This window comes from Ursus americanus, chromosome 20, assembly GCF_024610735.1.
Source record: "Ursus americanus isolate L20-20 chromosome 20, mUrsAme1.1.p, whole genome shotgun sequence".
Lineage (NCBI taxonomy): Eukaryota > Metazoa > Chordata > Mammalia > Carnivora > Ursidae > Ursus > Ursus americanus.
The window spans coordinates 50,155,085-50,174,525 of NC_142146.1; the positions used below are offsets into that span (position 1 = coordinate 50,155,085).

The 19,441-nt window shown below is 44.5% G+C and overlaps 1 protein-coding gene across 6 annotated transcripts in view; it reads left to right on the plus strand.

Moving 5' to 3' along the window:
* The window catches only part of KCNAB1 (potassium voltage-gated channel subfamily A regulatory beta subunit 1), a 385,175-nt gene that overhangs the window by 269,736 nt on the left and 95,998 nt on the right, over positions 1-19,441 (plus strand). For all 6 annotated transcript variants that reach the window (XM_087870304.1, XM_087870305.1, XM_045812023.2 and 3 more), the window contains exon 2: positions 1,403-1,446. In XM_087870304.1, the coding sequence (XP_087726430.1) occupies positions 1,403-1,446 (44 nt within the window). The remainder of the gene's footprint in view (positions 1-1,402; positions 1,447-19,441) is intronic.

The window sequence follows — 19,441 nt, forward strand, 5'->3', positions numbered from 1 at the left end:
TCATAAGAGCATCTGATCAGAGAGTAAAGATGCACTTTTCTACCATGTTTCAATTACTTAAGCTTCACCTTCTCACATGAGACCCCTACAGAATTCTAGGAGGCCTTCTCTCTCTGAGAATTTGATCTCTTCTCTGACAGCTGTGAGGCAGATGGCAGGAAAGTGGGGTGGGTGTCGGTCTCCACAGAATACCTTACAATGTAGACTAGAGCCCCTAGTTCTCTCCCTATTTAGAGAGTGGAAATATATTTCCTCTTCTCGATAAGCTTTCAGGGGTGAAAAGCATGGGATCGATGAGGGAAAAAATAATCATTACAAAAGGACTATCTGACCTTCTTGTGGCAATTTTATGTAGGCTTTTATAAAAAGTAATATGACAGTCCCCTACTTCTGATGTTTTGACTTAAGGTCTTTTGACTTCGTGATGGTGGGGAAGCCATGTGCATTCAGTAGAAACCATACTTCAAACTTTGAATCTGGTTCTTTTCCCGAGCCAGCAATATGTATGGTAGGATACTCTCTCATGATGCTGGGCAGGAGACCACGGCTCCCAGGCAGCCCCACCATCTAGAGGATAAACAGCCAATAATGCTTACAACCACTCTAGACCATTCAACCATTCTTTTTTTTCTTTACTTTCAGTATAGTAGTCAATAAATTGCATGAGATATTCAACATCTTATTATAAAATAGGCTTTGTGTTAGATGATTTTGCCCAATTGTTGGCTAATACAAGTGTTCCGAGCACGTTGAAGGTGGGCTCGGCTAAGCTATGGTGTTCGGTGGTTATGTGAATTAAATGCATTTTCAACTTAGGATATTTTCAACTTAGGCTGGATTTCTCAGGACAAAGCCCCACTGCAAGTCAAAGGTTGTCTGTCATATAGTTTAAACAGCCTAAAGGATCATTTTGAGTTTATTCTTATAATAATCCCCAACCATCCATAATAATATTCTGTTTTACAAGTCAGTTTGTTAGTTACTCGGCCAACAAATACTTATTAAGGATCTACTGTGTGTCAGGCTCTGTGGATGAATAATAAATAAATAAGGAATCATTGGTTGACAAATAGAATACAGATTTTGCCCTCAAGGAACTTGCATTCTAGAAAGAGAAAATAAATTTTGAAAACAGATTAGTAAAGATCATTCAGGGCTGGCAGGCTGCATTTCGTGGGGGACACTTTCATCTTGTGCTGCACCTGAGCACATTCCGAGCCTCCCGGTGCCCAAGCGGCGAGGAAAGACGCTTCCCAAGACCACGCACCTGCACCTGCAGCTCTGCCTCTCCCATGACTCTAGTCAAGAGCCATGTCAGAAGTGAGATATGGTCCTCAGAGTTAAACGTGTGTAGTTTCACCTGAGAAAGTCATAACCATATGCTGCTTTATTTTTATTCTAGGAATCTTGGAAAATCAGGACTCAGAGTTTCTTGCTTGGGTCTTGGTAAGTACCAGGGGTATCATGTGGGGGTGGACTGGGAGGTGGGAGACTGGGAAGAACACCAAGGGAGTGATTGGCATCAGATTGAGACCCAGTCTCAGGTGAGGAGGGACTTCCTGACCAGCGCTGGCCCGCTTCTCGTTCTGAGCCTTTCCTCCCAACACCGCCCTCTCCCTCTCCCTCCCAAAGAGCCACTGTGCTCATGATGCCTTATGGGGCCCATCAAGTGGAAATAAATCTATGAAAGCACACCGTAGAGGAAGACATTTATGTGTTACTCGGGTGTAGCAAATGCAAGGAACCCCATCGTATGCTTTTGGATGCTCACCTCACCTGTAGCTTCATCTGAATTTTTTTTCTATCCTTATTTTCCCTTTGCCTAATTTTCTCATTTATTTTTCTATACTGTTGTGTATTTTATATACTTTTATAATATACCTTAAATACTCCCAGGACAAAGTGATACACACATACATATAAATTATATAGAAAGAAATATAAATATTTCCTCCTAGAAGATGTAACTATTTAAAGAAGACTAGAGATGGCAATGGTAACAGCATGAGAATGTGTCTGAAAAGGTGAAATCTGAGCATGAGACTTGGGGAGGTGTAAGCCTTCCAGATTTCCCCCAGGTATGGGAAAAAGCAGCCTTGGTGTTTGGGCCCTTTGACACCACGAGCACTATTCCTGTAACCTAAGAGAGTCTAGACCATGATGTTAGCTGAGGTGGTGATGACAAGTCCTCAGATTATGGCTCTGATTTGAAGATAAAAACTGGCAGGTTCTTTGATTCTGCATGGAATGGAAGGCAAAAGAGAAGAGGCACAGATGACTGGGGGATTTTTTGCTTAAACAGCAGAAAGGATGGAGTTGCCAGTAAATGAGATGTGGAAGAATGAAGAAGGAGAGATTTAGGAAGGGGGAGATAAGGAGATTGATTTTTGGATGTCTTAAGTTTCAGATACCTGTTAGAGGTCCAAGACAAAAAGGTCAAACGGGGCGCCTGGGTGGCTCAGTCGTTAAGCGTCTGCCTTCGGTTCAGGGCGTGATCCTGGCATTCTGGGATCGAGCCCCACATCAGGCTCCTCCGCAGGGAGCCTGCTTCTTCCTCTCCCACTCCCCCTGTCTGTGTTCCCTCTCTCACTGGCTGTCTCTCTCTCTCTCTCTGTCAAATAAATAAATAAAATATTAAAAAAAAAAGAGGTCAAACAGGTAAATGGGTATATGAATCTCAACTTTAGAAGAGAGATGTGGGTGAGGTGCATAATGACTTGAAAGTCCTCAACATGTAGATGCTGTTTAAGCCACAAAACTGGATGAGAACACTGTGGGGGTGAGTACAGACAAAAAATGGGAGCACATGGTCTGAGACCTGGAAAGTCCAACATTAAGAAATCAGGCAAATGAGCAAGAGCCAATAAAGAAAAAAGAAGCAGTGTGCTAGGCAGAGAGGCAGGAGAATGTGGAGCCCTGGAATCCAGGTGAAGAAAATATTTATAGGAGGATGGAGTGACCAACCCTATTAAATGTGTCTTATAGGTCAAGCAAGATGAGGGTCAAAAATTGATTGTGTAGCAGCAGGGAGGTCATTGATGACTTTGAAAAGATCATTTTGGGGGGGTAGAGAGCTCATGCATGATTAGAGTGGGTTCAAGAGAGCATATTGGGTTCAAGAGAATAGCTGGTGGCTGCTCTTTTAATGACTATTTCTATAAAAGGACGCAGAGAATGGAGGGACAGCTGAATAGGCAGGCACAGTCAGAGAGGGTGCTTTTACACATAGAAGAAATTACAGCATATCTATATGCTGATGAGGAAATCCTATTGAGAAGGAAAAAAATGATGTAGGAGAAGACAGAAAGATACCTAGAATGATTTCTTGAGGACACAAGGAGAGTGACATGAAAGCAGGCCAAGTACTTGGGCTTTGAGGCTGGTAGGTGAGTTGACTGGGTGATGGTAACTCGTAGAAATTCTTTTCTATTGCTTCTATATTCTCAGTGGAAATTAGGAGCAAGGTCATTAGCTGTTAGTGAGGAGGGGAAGGAGGTGTTGAAAGTTGGATGAGAAAGAGGATATCCAGGAGAGCAGAAGAGTGAATAGACTGAGGGATGCATCAGAGTGGTCAGACAGCATTACGGATCTGCTTGAGATTCATGCTCGTACATTGAAAGTGAGACCATCTCCACGGCTGGGTGTTTTTCCTGCGGCCATGTTCAGCTGTGCAGATGGGGTTCTTCAAGGGCATATGATGAAAAAGAGAAGCCAAGGGGCGCCTGGGTGGCTCAGTCGTTAAGCGTCCGCCTTCGGCTCAGAGCGTGATACCAGGGTCCTGGGATCGAGCCCCGCATCAGGCTCCCTGCTCCACTGGGGGCCTGCTTCTTCCTCTCCCACTCCCCCTGCTTGTGTTCCCTCTCTTCACTGGCTGTCTCTCTCTCTGTCAAATAAACAAATAAAATCTTTAAAAAAAAAAAAAAGAAAAGAAAAGAAAAAGAGAAGCCAAGAAGCTGAGAGTTTAGGGAAAGGGGTGATTATAATGGTGGACCTCAGAGTTTAAACTGAGCAGAGAGGAAAATGAGGACTAGAGCCAGAAAAATGAACCATAAGTAAAATGAGGAGGTGGAAGGACAGTAGGAAATGGGTAGGATTGATGAATCATGCAAACAGAGGGACCAAAGGATTGTTGGAATAAGAGCAGTAGAGACAGTAAGATTGAAGGATAGAAAGTGGTACTTAGAAAGGGGAATGCTTGAAATTGAGGTTTTGGGCATTTGGTGTTGGGTGGTGTGTCTAAGGTGTGTCCATTGGCAGAGGGTGGCTGAGGTTGTGTTGAAGACGAGATCAGTTGAGAGGTGGAGGTCAAGAAACTGAGAGAGAAAAGTGCAGGGAAGGATTATCTTCAGGGTCACTGAAATCACTAAAAAGTATGACAAAACTAATAGTGAAGGGGCACCTGGGGTGACTCAGTCAGTTAGGTGGCTGACTCTTGATGTCAGCTCAGGTCATGATTTCAGGGTCCTGGGATCGAGCCCACCTCGGGCTCCACACTCAATGGGGAGTCTGCCTCTCCCTCCCCCTCTCCCTCTCCAGTTCTCCTTGTTGTTCACTCACTCTCTCTCATATAAATAAATAAACTCCTTAAAAAAAAAAAAACCAACTAATATTGAAGAGAGAGACCCTGAGCCAGAGCTAAAAATTTTCAAAGCATGAGAGAGAACAACTAGGGGTGGTTAAGTGACTGTAACTCGTGGGCCTGATGATGTGGGAGTCAGAGCAGTGGACAGGCACTGGGGAAGGGCTGGGAGGAGGATTTCTTGACTCCTATTGAGTGAAAGTGTGGAGACAAGGGAAGGGACAGTAGTGAATGAATCAAAAGTAGTAGCAACGAATGGTGCCGCCTTTCACTATATTTCAAAGATATTGAAGGCTATTGATGCCTGAGTTTTTCTTACTCTCCCGAATGGTAAGATTTGGGAGCTGAAGGTGGTCTTCATTCACCATAAGTATAAGGGAGTGTAGCCTTTGCTTAATGTATGGCTCTGATCTTGTTACCATTGACTTATATTTGAGAGACTCTGGACGTTCATTATCAGAGACAGTCTGACCTTAGTTTTTTTGAGAATGTGCTTTATGGTAAACGATTATTCACTATTTATTATTGAAAGAAAGTACCTATAAATTTAAATTAGGAAATAGAGCAGGGACACCTGGGTGGTGCAGTTGGTTAAGTGTCTACCTCTTGGTTTCAGCTTAGGTCGTGATCTTGGGGTTGTGAGATCGAGCCCTGATTGGACTCTGCACTCAGCACAGAGTCTGCTTGAGATATTCTCTCCCTCTGCCCCTCACTCGTGCTCTCTTTTTCTCTCTAAAATAAATAAATCTTTAAAAAATTTTTAAAGAAATAGAGTAATTTAAGAAAATATAAATTAAGAAATACAGTGAAAAATCATAGACCAATTATCTCATAGTATCTATGGCAGAAAATAATTTAGTCAAAAGTACATAGAAAACTCAAGCAAAAGCCCTAAAAGCTATAAAAAATTCAGGTGTCTGTGAAGTCCCACATGTGAGTGAGTCTCCAGAGAGAGGACTGCAGTTTTTTAAAAACCTAGTGTGTGTGGGGGCGCGTGCACACGTGCGTGCGTGCTGTAGGTATTTTGGTGAACTTTGAAACAAAACTTTCATTCAGGGGTAACAAGTCCTGATTTGAACTTCACATTTTTCTGAGAGCCTGAACACCTGTGACAAGACATTGTGTGAAAAATAGGAGGAAACAAGAAGTTCGCGGGCTTGACTGACTTCATTCAAAATAGGTAACAAAGCTTGGTTGAATAAGCATTTTTTGAGAACTTTCTGAGCTGCCTCTGTAAGTCAGAGGAGATGAAAAGCATCATAGGAAGGAATAACACACCAGCCTTAGGTAATCTGTGCAGACCCCAGCTATCAAATCCAGGTGGAGCCACGTTTACTGCTTTGGGCTTAGGACGTCAGCTCAGGTATAGCCCACGTTCAACAAAGGGTTTGGAAATTAAGTATTAAATGTACTAAGTAGGGCACCTGTGTGGCTCAGTGGGTTAAGCATCTGCCTTTGGCTCAGGTTGTGATGTCGGGGTCCTGGGATCGAGCAGCGGGGACCCTGCTTCTCCCTCTCTCTCAGCCCCTAACCCTGCTTGTGCTCTCTCTCTCTCAAATAAATAAATAAAATATTTACAATATAAAACAAATGTACCAAGCAATCACACCATTACAGATGTCTTTTACTGAAATACTCGAAAAGTCATAGTTGAAGTTAACAATCCGACTTTCTGCTCTACCAGAGAAGGACAGACTGGGAACTTCTTGCCCTGACAATCTTCCTTTCGGGAAACTAAAAGCATTTTTAAATGGGAACAGAAAGGTGAAATAACTTGAGGATACACTGAAGATACTTCTGAAGGGACATGGGACCAACTAGCAAAAGTTGGGGAGCAGGGGGGATTAGCGGCCAAACCCACCTATGGGTTGCTGTGGCCGGCCTGGCTTGTAAATACACTGACCACTGCTATCAAGCCCCAAAGTCAAAGAAACTTATGGGAAAAAAGAATCCACCAAAGAGTGACTGCAAATCATCTACTGGGATGTGGGATCATCTTCTAAGACAGAAAGAGTAGTGTATTCATTCATTCGTTTGTTCATTCATTCATTCTCAGCAAACATTTGGGAAGCTAGGCCTTTTGCTGGTTACAGGGGATACCGAGATGAAAGCAGCAAGGATTCTGCTCTCAAATTGTTCACAGGGTAGTGGGCGTTCGGCATGTGGGAACAGACACTGCATCTCGCACATCCCATAGTGGAGAATACAAGATGAACCAAGCGTGAGGAGAGTCTCCTGAAGAACTTGGGACAACTTCACAGGGAACGTGCTGCTTGATTTGAGACTCGAAGTCATCAAATGGAGAGAGAGGGTGAGGGGTTCCAGATAGAGGGAGCGACATGCGCCTGGGAGACTGCAGGGAGTAGGAGGTGCTGGGGGAAACTCGAGGGTGTGTGTAGAGTATTGTGAATGCAAGGTGTCCCGACACCGCCAGGAATGCGCCTGGAAGGAAAGCCAGGCCTGATCATGAGAGCCCTTGTTTGCCTTGCTAAGGCACTTAGCTTGCACCTTCTAGGTCTCTGGTGTTCCTCCAAGTCCTGAGGTCCCCAGGTCCAAAGGGAGCGCTCAGGAGTTAGGCACAGACAGGGCTTACCCACCTCACAGCACCCTCTTCCTTCCAGCACCACAGCTCCTACCAAGGGAGCTCCACTTTTTCTAAACATAAATGGAAACATAAAATTTTTACTACATTTAAAAATTTTGGTGTACATTTTTAAAGTAAATTTATATTTTTAATATAAATGCATTTTTAATATCATATGTCATAAATGACTTTATCTTTCAGAGCAGTTTTAGGTTTGCTGTGAAATTAAGGAGGAAGGATAGATCGTTCCCTAACCGCCGCCCCCCCCCCCCCAGCTTCCCCCAGATTTCAATACGTGGATCAGGAGCAGGACATCATCAAACGCAGCAGACTTGTTTCTGACAGCTCTGTGAAGGCTAGATGGAGGGAAAGGGTTGAGACCGGAGACAGGGAGCTGCATTAGGAAGCAGGCAGTGAGGAGATAGTGCATGAGGCGTTAAGGATCTGCAGGAAGGAGGTGATTATCTGGGAGGAGGAACAAGCAGGACTTGGCAACCTAGGGATACAGAATGAGCAGAGGAGGGTGCCTAGGTTCCTGGATGGGGCATCAGTGGGGGACGAGCTAAAATCTCAGAAGGAAGAAATGCAGGGGGGCCAGTGAAAGGAAGGAGGGCTCAAAGAAGCAGGAGTGTTTTGGGGGCGATGACCATGGAGCCCGTCAACTTCTGGCTTCAGAGATCTAGCAGGCACGGGGAGCGCTGGAGAGAGCTCTTGGCTGGAAATAGGGACCTAGGAACTAATAGCAACAGCAAACCCATGCTTACCATTGAGGTCACCTGAGGACTGAGCTATTTGGGCAGGTATTAGGGCACCTGGCTGGTAGAGCGTGCCAGGCTGTATGCTCCCTGAGAGCAGAGACCAACTTTTTTTTCTACACACCTATTGTACTTTTAGCAGAACACAGTATCTGGCAAGTAGTAGGCACTCGATAATATTTATTGAATGAATGACAGGCTAGGTGGGTCAATGGCTAAGGAATGGCAAAGGCACATGGAGTCCTAGTGAAGATCCAGGTGAAGTTAGAAATCATGAATAGCTGGGGCCCAGCCAGCCTAGTTCTTGGTTTTTTTTTCCCCCAGCTTCATATCAATGCAGACACAGCGAAGGCCAAGTGGAGGTGGGAGGTGGGAAGTGGGGAGAGGACACAGAAACTGGTCCAACATCACCAATTGTCTCCAGAGTGGGTTAGGGACCAGGGGGTCTACTGCATCCACCATGAGGCGGAGTCCAGGCTAGGGTGGGGCTCGGGGCCGAATCCGCAGGGCTCTCCCTCCTGCAGTTAGGAGGGCTATTTGCCCACACCGAGTTACCCCGCAAGGTCTCACATTAGCAGCCGGACGCCTGCCTGATTCGTGCCATGGGAGGTGACACACCACAGTGGGCAGCCGCTCCTACAGGTGTTTGAAAGAGGCTGACTTTACCCTGTCCTGTTCACTCTGGGAGGGACATGCTTCCCTCCAGGTAAGATGTTTGCAACAAGAAAGGCACATACGTGATGATTAATTTTCCTTGTTTACTTGACTTGGGCCACAGGGTACCTGGATATTTAGTCAAACATTATTCTGGGAGTGTCCTGAGGGTGCTTTGGGATGGGATTAACATTTGAATTGGTAGACGCGGTAAAGCTGAGTGTTCTCGCTAATGTGGGTGAGTGGTCCTCATTCAATCAGTTGAAGGCTAGACTAGGATAAAAAGGCAGACCCTCTCGGATTAAGACGGAAGTCCTTCCGCCTGACTGCTTTGAGCTGGGATGTCAGACTCCTTTGACTTTTAGATTTGAATGGAAATACCCTTTTTTCTCTGCTCTCAAGTCTTCTGGCTTTTGGACTACAACTTAAACCATGGGCTCTTCTGGTTCTCAGGCCTTCAGACTTGGACTGAATCTACATATGAGTTCTCTTGGTCTCCAGCTTGCAGATGGCAGACCTTGGGACTTCTCAGCCTTCCCAGTGATGGGCACCGGTTCCTTATAATAAATCTCTTTAATCTCTTTATGTATATAAGTACATGCATGTATATTTTTATATATAACAAATCTATATATAAATATAGATTTTATATTCTATTTTAAAATACATATTATAATTAAATATAAAATCTATATTTACATATAAGAAGATCTAGAATAAGGAATTATATTTAAAAATTATAAGATTCTGTTTCTCTCGAGAACCCAGACTAATAAAAGCATTTTGCTAGTTTTTTAAAACATCACATAGGTGCATGTGGCAAGCCGAGCAGATATTTCCAGGAAGGTACACACGATATGGCGGGGGGGGGGGGCGGGGGGGAGCCCAGATGAAGGGATGTGTGGTCACGTGCTCATGAAGCTGAGATAGAATACCATCATCCCAAAGGAGGTCTGGGCTGTTCTCTGGGCAGGAAGGGCATTGTATACAGTGCTACCAGAGAGGGTTTGGTGTGGGTTTGAGCAGGGAGAAGAAGGAACACCCATGCATGCCTCCAGGGCCCTGTTTTACAGAAGGCTTGAGGCCGGAACTCCTGGGCAGGGCAGCCTTCTTTAGCAGCCGTTAACACTTCATTCTTGAAGGAATGAAGTCGTAGAGTAAAATACGTATCACCTTAGCCTACACTGAGGCTCTCAAGATGTGTTTCTTCTCAGCTCTGGCTACGCATCAGGATTACCTCTGCTTTTAAAAATGCAGGTAACCAGGGGCGCCTCGATGGTTCCGTCAGCTAAGGGTCTGACTCTTGATTTGGGCTAGGGTCATGATCTCAGGGTCCTGAAATCCAGTCCCACGTTGCATTGGGCTCTGAGCTCGGCGGGGAGTCTGCTTGGGCTTCTCTTTCTCTGACCCATCCCCCGCTCTCTCTCTAACAAATAATCTTTAAAGAAATAAAAATAAAAATGCAGGTAACCAGGCTCCATCCAGACCTCTTGAATAAGAAGTTCCCAAGGCCCACTCCAAATGTAGGTGTTTCTAAAAGGCTGCCCTGGTGATTCTGAGGTGGTGACAGGGTTAGAAGCCATTGCTTCAACCAGGTAGAAGGAGGTGGAGACTTGTATGAACTGCTACCTGCGAGCCAGCCTCGATGATCATCTTCCGCCAGCCCCTGGAGCTGGCCCGAGGCATCTAGGAGGCTCAAGGAGGAAGCTCTGCCTCGCTGGGGACTGGCCCCAGGGTTCTCCGGAGTGGAAAGCTCCCAGCGCAAGCAGATTGCGCTCACTTCCCCTCCATTCAGCACCTGCCACTGGGGCTATGAGGCTTGCCTTATGCCCTTCCCTAATCGAGGGAAGCTTCCCGAGCAAAAGCAATGCATCATAGGAATAAACTGTGTGGGCTTCTTTTTTAATGTGTTGCGTATATGCAGAATGTACTCCTGGCTCGTCTCCCTCTGCCTCAGAGATGCTCTTACGGAACTAAATATTTTGACACTAGGAGAACATGACATTAAATATTTAACATGGATGATATTATTTTTGCGACACCCTTCGTGAGTCTCCTTCTTGTTGCCAAGGCCAGTGTAAACTAGCCACTTCACCTATCATCATAACGACATGACAACAAGTATTTATGAAGTGCCTCCAAGACACTTGAGAAACCGTTTAAAAAGTACAATGTCTTCCCTTAGAGAGTTTACCAGTTTTCTGCATAATACAGAGTGAATTATCTGAAGACCAAAATACCCACAAAATTTAAATACTGCATGAATATTAAACAGAACTGGAGAATTTTAGGCTTGTCACCTTTCCTGGAACATCTACCTTGAATAATCGCCATGGTGCATACACATTAAACCTGAACAGACATTTGTATTTTTACAAGATTGTTTTAAAATCTTGCTTCCTCGTTTCCTGCTTTCATGAATTAAATCCTCCAGCGTTGCTGACGACCTGGCTGCACTCCAAAGTGCCAGTGACCACTGGCCGTGGGCCTTCGCTGTCCCTCCTCGAGTGTGTTAGGAGCTAAGCTACAGCCAGCCTGGGCGAACAGCTGCCTGATGTTCCACGTGTTGTCAGAGCCACGGCCAGCGGAAAGCTGGGGAAGAGAAAGAAGGGTCCCTAGCACCCCTGCACACCCCCGCGCACACGCCCTTCGTCTCCCGCAGTGCAGCTGTGAGAGGATGAGCAGCCCTCCCTTGCTAACCCGTGATTCTAAAATGAAGCCAGTAGTTGTACAACGACCAGGTAGCAGGGGAGAGAAGGTCCTCCAGAGACCCAGACGGGGGCAGTTTGATGAACGGATAGTTTATATATGCACACGGTCTCACACTTGAGAGGGGGAATTAGTCCCTGCAGTCACCACCCCCTATACAAATGAGAAAAAGAGAGGCCAGAAGAGGGGAAATGTCTTGTCCGAGGCCAATGGTAGAGACAGCAGAGCCCGCATCTCCTGCCTCTGGCCTTCCACCAGCCGCCTGATTGCCCGCTGCCTCTTCGGCTTCCAGCCTCCTCCTGGAGAACTGAACGGCTGGACCAGGCATGGAAAGCTCCTTCGACCTCTCTCAGTCTTGATGTGGGCAGTGATCAAGTTCAGCGTGGCTCCAGGGTGGCATCTCGGTGAAAACGCCTTCACTCTACTTTAGAACCAGAAAATGTGAGAGTCTGAATGGCTCCTGGAATCACTCTCGAGTTAGGGTAGGCAGTCAGCTGCACAGACAAAATGGAGACCAGAATCCACGTCTCGTGGCCCATGATCCAGCGTGCTTTCCCTAGAAGAGATTTCAAAGTAAGAATGCAACTGAGAGCAGCATTTTGTTTTCGCTTGGGTGCCTGCACGAAGCTCCTAAGTCCTGCCTCTCCCTCCTGCGCGTATTGCCCTAAAGATGTCATAAAGTCCTGCCCACAGCTCCTGGGCTCAGAGAAGAAGTCTGCCTGAGGCACACCTGTGTACATGCAAGTCTCTTCAGAGCGTTTCCCTGCACTTTGCCCTGCACACTAACTTTACAAAGATTACAGTCCTAAGATTATTTTCTTAAAGCTAGACGACATAAAAGCCCAAATGGAAGTTTGAGAGAGTTTCTTAGTTTCAATCAGCAACACAGCTGAGTTCCTTTAATCATGAGGCTAAAAAACTAAGGAATCAGTTGGGGTGCTGTCCTCCTGTGAAATGGGGTGCTCAAGTTAAGAGCGTGCAGGGCTATGGGGAACCACCTCTGGGACGGCGGCATGAATGCCTGAGGGGTGACCAGCTATGGGTCAACACATGGAGGGGAAATGTGTGGAGATTCATACCTATGCCTTAGAGGCCTCAGCTGGTTGAAATCAGGAATAAAATCCCAGTTCTTTTTACAGATGTTGAGTGTGAATCAATCCAAAACCTTCTTGAGTAAGTGAACAGAAATCCCAGCCAGAGCAAAGTGAAAACATCAGCTTAAGCCCAAGCAGAAACTTCCAGACTCACATGGAGAGTAGACACTTCTGGCTTGATGCAGCGATCAGAGTATGAAATCCAGCAGTGGGAGGTTTCATTCTCAGGCTGCCCTCAGAGTAGCAAGATGGCTGCAGCAGCTCCCAGCCTCGTATCTTACTGACCCTGACTAGCTTGTATATCCATTGCTGAACCAATTACTGAAGGAATTCAGTCAATCAAGAACCTACCCTGAAGCTGTGGAAGGATTTAAATCTACCTCAACCACAGAATTCAGATTCCCAAAGGAAATTTAAAGTGCTCTTGCCAAAAAAGCTCCACATTCCCCTGCTTTGAGTTAAGGACATATCCCTGGAGCCTGAAGACCCTTCCCCCCCATTTTAGCTTATCTGAGCTTTTTCTAGGTCTTCGGTGCCAAGGTTGAAAATTAAAATTCTCTCAGCCTTTTCTACAGTGTGAGGTATGCTCAGAGTTGGAGGCTTAGCTCACACGGACTTCTTGCTACCTCAGTTTGCCTGATCACCAGAACTCTCCTCTGGAGGGGAAATATGTAACTTTGTCTTTTAGTACACTCTCCGTTACATTTCCCCCCCAAATGTTGGAGGATCAGTGAGCCCCAGGCTCACTTACAAAGAAAGGCTTCATCCTAACACCCGGATGATGAAAATATGCAAAGGAGAACCTCCACGAGAGCAAAGCAGAGAATACCGTCAATGCTCATTTTCTACCTGACAGCTAATTCAGACAGGAGGAAGAGGCTACCCAACGAGTCATTATAGAAAATGGGTGATGAGGTAATGAGCAGTAGCTGAATTAGAGCTGACAGTCTGGCCACGGGGCTCTCTTCAGGCTGTGCGGAAGGAAACGAGCGTCAGCTGTGCTAGCAGAGCCCTGCTTCTGGTGACTGGAGGCAAGGTTTCTGTGGGACTTCGTCATTTTTCTTCTCAGTCGCTCCCTCTCCTCCCCTCCCAAGGGTCCGCCTGCTGCTCTATGCTGCCCTTTCCCTCGGCCCTGACTGGGCAGAAAGTGCAGCCCGCTCAGCCTCAGCCGGTACTTGTAACTGCCGGCTGGCTGAAGAGAGGAGACAGGACTGGTCCTGAGACAGTTCTGGAAGTGGCTCTCTGTCTGACTTTGTCACCCCTCACATCACTGCCTGGGTGAAGTGGGACGAGCCAAGCAGTCCCCCTCCCTTTCAGCACCTTCCTGGGAGGGGCGGTAGGCTGCTGCGGCCTTGCTGGTGAGTCTGCTGCCTCAGACCCCACCTGTGCCTTAGTGTATGAGCTCTTAGGGGGCCAGGAACCATGACAGATTTGATCATCCCCGGCAAGCACGGAGTCAGGCACTCTTCTCGTTCATTCTCGCGTTCATGGATTGCGCTGGGGGCTCCAGGAAACAGAGACCATATTATCATTTGCCGTTTTGACCCCACCATCTGGCATGGTTCTAGGGAAATGATGGGGCCTCAATAAATACTTCCTAAATGAAGTGATAAATTCAGGAGGAGAGCCATGGAAGTCCAAATTAGCTTGGCCTGGAGAAGAACTCTAGGGGAGAGAAAATGATGAGAGAGGACTCTGGGAAATCAAGAAGAAAACTAGAGGCCATGCCACAAAGCTTGGAATTGATCTGTTTTGTGATGGGGAGTCACTTGGCCAGATGCATTTTAGGAAGTTCATTCTGGTCACAGTGGTCACAGCAGACAGCAAATTAGAGAGGACTGGGAATAGAAGCAAGGAGAGAGACTGCACGGGACTCAAATGTTCTTGCTTTTACAGAAGATTAAATGTAACAATCAGTTAATTGCTCACTAACTGTGAGCCCAGTTCATCATACTGTGTGCATATACAGAGAGCCTGTACAGAATACATATGGAAATTGTGAGTAAATGAGGCTTGACCAAATTAGTGAAAGATGGGTAATGAAAATACAAAAGGAAATGTTTTTAAAGGCAAAAAATAAAATACGAGAAAATGACCTACTCTAGGTGTCAGCATAACAAATTACAAAGTTTTAGAGATGGGGTTTTAAAAAGTGCTAGTTTCTAGATATGTTCTTTATGTTAAAGGACAAAAAGAAATGGAAAATAGGGGCATCTGGGTGGTTCAGTTGTTAGGCGTCTGCCTTCGGCTCAGGTCATGATCCCAGGAGCCTGGGCTTGAGCCCCGCATTGGGCTCCCTGCTCAGCAGGAATCCTGCTTCTCCCTCTCCCTCTGCCCCTTCTTGTGTTCCCTCTCCAGGGGTCTCTCTCTCTCTCTCTCTGTCAAATAAATAAATAAAATCTTTAAAAAAAAGAAAAATGGTAAATAAATAGGTGAGTAAAAATCAGACAAATTTGAACAAAAGGGAAGTGAAGTGGTGGTGTGAAATTCACATTCAATAAACAAAGCAAAATTCAGGCAAAGGAAAGATACAGTAACGAGAGGTGATAATTGGTGGACTGAGGGCCCTAAGAAAGAGCAAGGGGATAGGACCCAGAGGATCCGTGGAGAAACAAGTCTTGGATAGAAGGACCCCTCTTCCACAGTGACAGGAAGAGAAGGGAAAAGGACGGGTATTATCTTAGCGTATGGTCCCTGAACTCCGGAGCCAATGTCGAGGACACACTAGCTGAGGGTGAAGGAGATGGGGTGTCTGCATACCGCAGGAAGTCCTCAGGCAGCTGTAGGTCACCAGGAAATGGGCAGGACATCAACTGGATCTGTAATGGGCAGGTTGCTGGGCTCGGGAGCAAGAAGCAGAGGGGATTATAGTTTGTCTGCTTTTATGTTCTCTGTGAAGCAGGAAGCGTGATTATCTGCTGTTGTTGGAGGAAGAGGAAGTGGGGCCTGAGGTTGAGAAAAGTAGGGCATCTTTGAAATCCAAACAGTGGAGAAAAATGATTAGAAACCAGAGCACTGGTGGGCTCTACGCACAGTTACTATAGACCGAGAATTGACAATGCATCCATTTCTGTATTCTGTGATTTTCTCCAGCATGGCTCCACATCTTGGTTATGGGTGATAAGCACCCAGACAGATTGATCCTGGTGGGGGTTTTTGCCAGGTAGTCGCAGTGAAGGAACAGGGAGGCAGTGGAGTTGAGAACAGGGTAAGAAAATTTTCGAAATGATGAATCACGTCATTTGACCATCCTAACCTTCCAGGTCAAGGAAGGAATTGAAGACAGATGGACTGGAAGAAAGTAAAGACTTTAAGGACAGAGTGTGTGGTGAAAGGTAACTGCACAGGATCTGCAAGAGTGAGAAATTCTAGCACAGGAAGACTAATCACCAGTTCTTTATTATATATATTTGGACTATGAACAAGGCACACCTCCACCCGAGTTCTCTTGTGTGCAAGTTCAGTTCTGTATCTCATGGCACCTTTGTGGTCTTCTGTTGCCACTCCATCAACATTTTCTACTGTTTCATCTAATAGTCACGGCCTGTCATGCATACATTTTTTTAAGTTGAGGTTTATACTTGGGAGTTTGCAATATCCAAGGTGTGCTAAATGTATATGGTCCCTATATCAGTGTAACTTTAAGAAGCCTTGGCATTTTAGTCAGATGGATCAGTGGCTGCGGTGTTAGTTTCCAGTTGCCCCACTGAGCCATATGAAGAAGACAGTGGATTCTCCATTACCTCTGCTGGGAACAGTGAGGGAGAAAATTGAAAATGTGTTTATGTTTGTCTTTGGAATGAATTTTTTATTTCTGCTTGAATATGGGTTCCATCAGCATGAAAACCTATTAAAGGGAAATCAAGAGTTGTCTACACTTAATAAAATATGCAGGAATGGTATAATGACCCAGTAGCCTATCTCTGCCTGGGCTTCTGGTAAGCTTTTAGATCTCCATATTGAATTAATCATTCTACACGGCACCAGTGGGAGAAATTCCACCTTGACCCCATCAAACTGATGTGTCTCACTTGCACCCTGCTCCATCAGGATTGGTGGCCCTTGTCATCTTGTCCCAGAAAACAAGACTGCTGATGCTCTTTTTTATTCCACCCGTTTTTTATTTCCACTAAGCTATTTTTGCTACAGTCATTTACTGCCACTGGGATTTTTGCACAAGGTTAATAGTACTAATAAAACGAAGGGCAAAGCACCAAAGAGAGAATCTTGAAAGAATAGTCTGTAACCCTTTATTTGGTCAGGGCTAAAAACCCTGCAGGACATTACAGTCTCGAGTTTGGGATCAAGGCCACCTTTGGCCTTCTTTGTTGAGTTGTTCCACACTCTCTGGGCCCAGCACTTAATGTCGTACTGGGATCTTGTAGAGGGATCGAGTCCATTCCAGTGATGTCCCAACTGGACCAGTTTTCGACTGTGGTGGCCATGATAGTCACATGGGAGTTTTTAAAAAATATCTGTGCCTGGGCTCTTCCTCAGACCAACTGAACCAGACTCTCTGGGGAGTAGCAGGGCATCAACTCCCAAGTGGTCCTATTCATTGGACCAAAGTTGAGGATCACTGGCCTGGACAAGGAGCTCTGAACTCTACTGAACAGTTGAGGAGGTCCTGGCTCACAGTCCAAGTTATTTGCTCATCAGGCGGCTGCCTTTAGCGTGGAAGCTTTTAGGACCCGAGAAATTTCACTTCCCAGGCTGTGTGCAGAAGATACAGCCAGAGAGCAGGGCGGCTGCCACTTCTCGCGCCCAACGCAAAAAGCAAGTGCCAGGTGTGGTATTTTCCATTTACCTTTAGTCCCCAATTAAAATTCAGAATTTTGTGGCATTTTTTTAATGTTTAGTCTATTCACCATTCTTCATGGGTCACTTCAGAATAATTGAAAGTAAATAATAAACTTTCCTGAGCTTTGTTAAGATAGGTATACTGTTAGAACTGACACATTCTAAGGTTGACTTTGGCTTTCACTGCAGTCTCTGGAAAAGTCATTTATCTTCTTATGGAACTTTTGGTGCTTCAGATATTATCTCTTTGGCAGATAAGAAGGAAAGTAACACTTAGTGAGCATCTGTTGTGTTTGTAGTGCTGTACTAGACACTTGATATACGCTGTTAAAATCATTAAGAGCGTGGGCTGTGGAGCCATAATGCCTGGGCTCAGATCCTGGCTCAAATATTCCAGCAAATAAACTCAGATCACAGAGTGATCATTTTGTGATTAAGGTTCTTGACTAATCACAAAATGATCAAAGATAGAGAGTCACCAGGTAGATATGTTTGCTCCCCCGGGAGTTTCTTCTGGGAACACTCTCCCTATTTCCTGAAACCAGGGCTCCTGGTGCTAGCAGGAGTAAAAAGAGACTATCAGTGCTTTAAGAGGGCAAATGCAGGTGTTATTCTACCATAATGATTCCCAGATTCATGCCAACCTCCCAACCCCTTCTGGAATGTTCTTTCATATACATACCAGAGAAGTGATTAGTGGATAACCAGACGACTAACTCACAAAGGCCATAGATGGAGTCATGTAGACTAATTTGTTTCCAAGCAAGGAATTAATGAAAAGAAGATCAGCAGGCAATAAAGAAGTTTATTGAACATTACTTCTATGCTGATCATTTCTTGTCCACGGTTCTTGAATTCATTTAGTCATTAAACACTTAATAAGCCCCTCCTATGTACCATGTTTTATATGGTCTCTTGAGAGACAGAGATTATCCTAGTTTTGAAAATGTTAGTAGTTTTGAAAATGTATCAAGAAGGCCTGTCTTCTATGTTAGAGAATAATCCAAACTATTGTTGACACAGAAATATTACTTTTATATTCTTTGATATCTCTGGTTACCTAAATTTCTAGGTAACTTTTCATACAGTGTCTTAGGAAGTTTCCTTCCATTCCTGTAAAATTGGAACTATGTGGTTATGCTACCATTACCCCAAAGCCAAAGCCTGGCTGGGCACATCAGTGTCCGGATCAGGCTTCTCCCATACCCTAATTACTTTTTCAGTATAGTATAAAATGCCATTTCAAAGGAGAATGACTCTATGTAGAGATTGGATTAAATAGGATCTCCCAAGATTACAAATATATCAATATGCTTTTGACTTAGTATCGCTTCATTTTCGTCTTTAACATGATGCATCTCTGTATGTAATTTCTGCAAAGGGAAGCTCTCTGTCACTTAGAAATAGTGCATTAAAAAACTTCCATGCGTTGTTCTATGGGAGATGCACAAATACCCCATCCACTTGATACAGCTATAAGTTTTCCCTTAGGAAAAGAATGTTATAGGTTGATGAAAAAAAAAAAAAAAGCTGAAATCATTAACACTCTGTAACCATCAAGCATAGATAAAATAAGCTAATTTTTATATGTAAATCCATAAATCTATGGAACTGGGTTAATTTGAGTGTAAATTGGGGTTGAGGACTTTTTGATCTTTAGATTTTTCCTAAATTATCCCTTATATATTTCCTCAGTTTTAATTTCTCTACATTTCAAAAACTCGGTAGTCAAACAATATGTGGATCATGTTGCATTCCTACATTCATTAGTAATATTTAATACTATAAAATCATTAGGCTCAAAGTCCAACAGGGAAAATTTGAAGACTGTCATGAAATATTTTTCATTCTCTATTACAATATATTACCCTCATCTTGTTTTCACTAAAAGTTTCTTTGCCTCGCCATGGAATTAAAATTTATTTCCTAGCATATCCTGATAGTCCTATGAACACACCCAGTGGTTTTTATGTACAGGTACACCAGAGTTATTCAAAACTTTTACTGTTTGGGGAGACAAGAATTCACTGAACCACCAAAAAAATATATCTGTACACAAAGATAAAGATTTGATATGAACTTTTAAGAGCTAAGAGAAAACATAAAGGAGGTCACAACTTTCAGACTTCTTGACTGCAGTGTTTTCTAGAGAGTTCTCATTCATAGTAACTTCTGTGGATAGGCAAAAGATAAATCAAAAAAATATATATATATATATATATATATATATATTTTTTGGATATATATATATATATATATTTTTTTG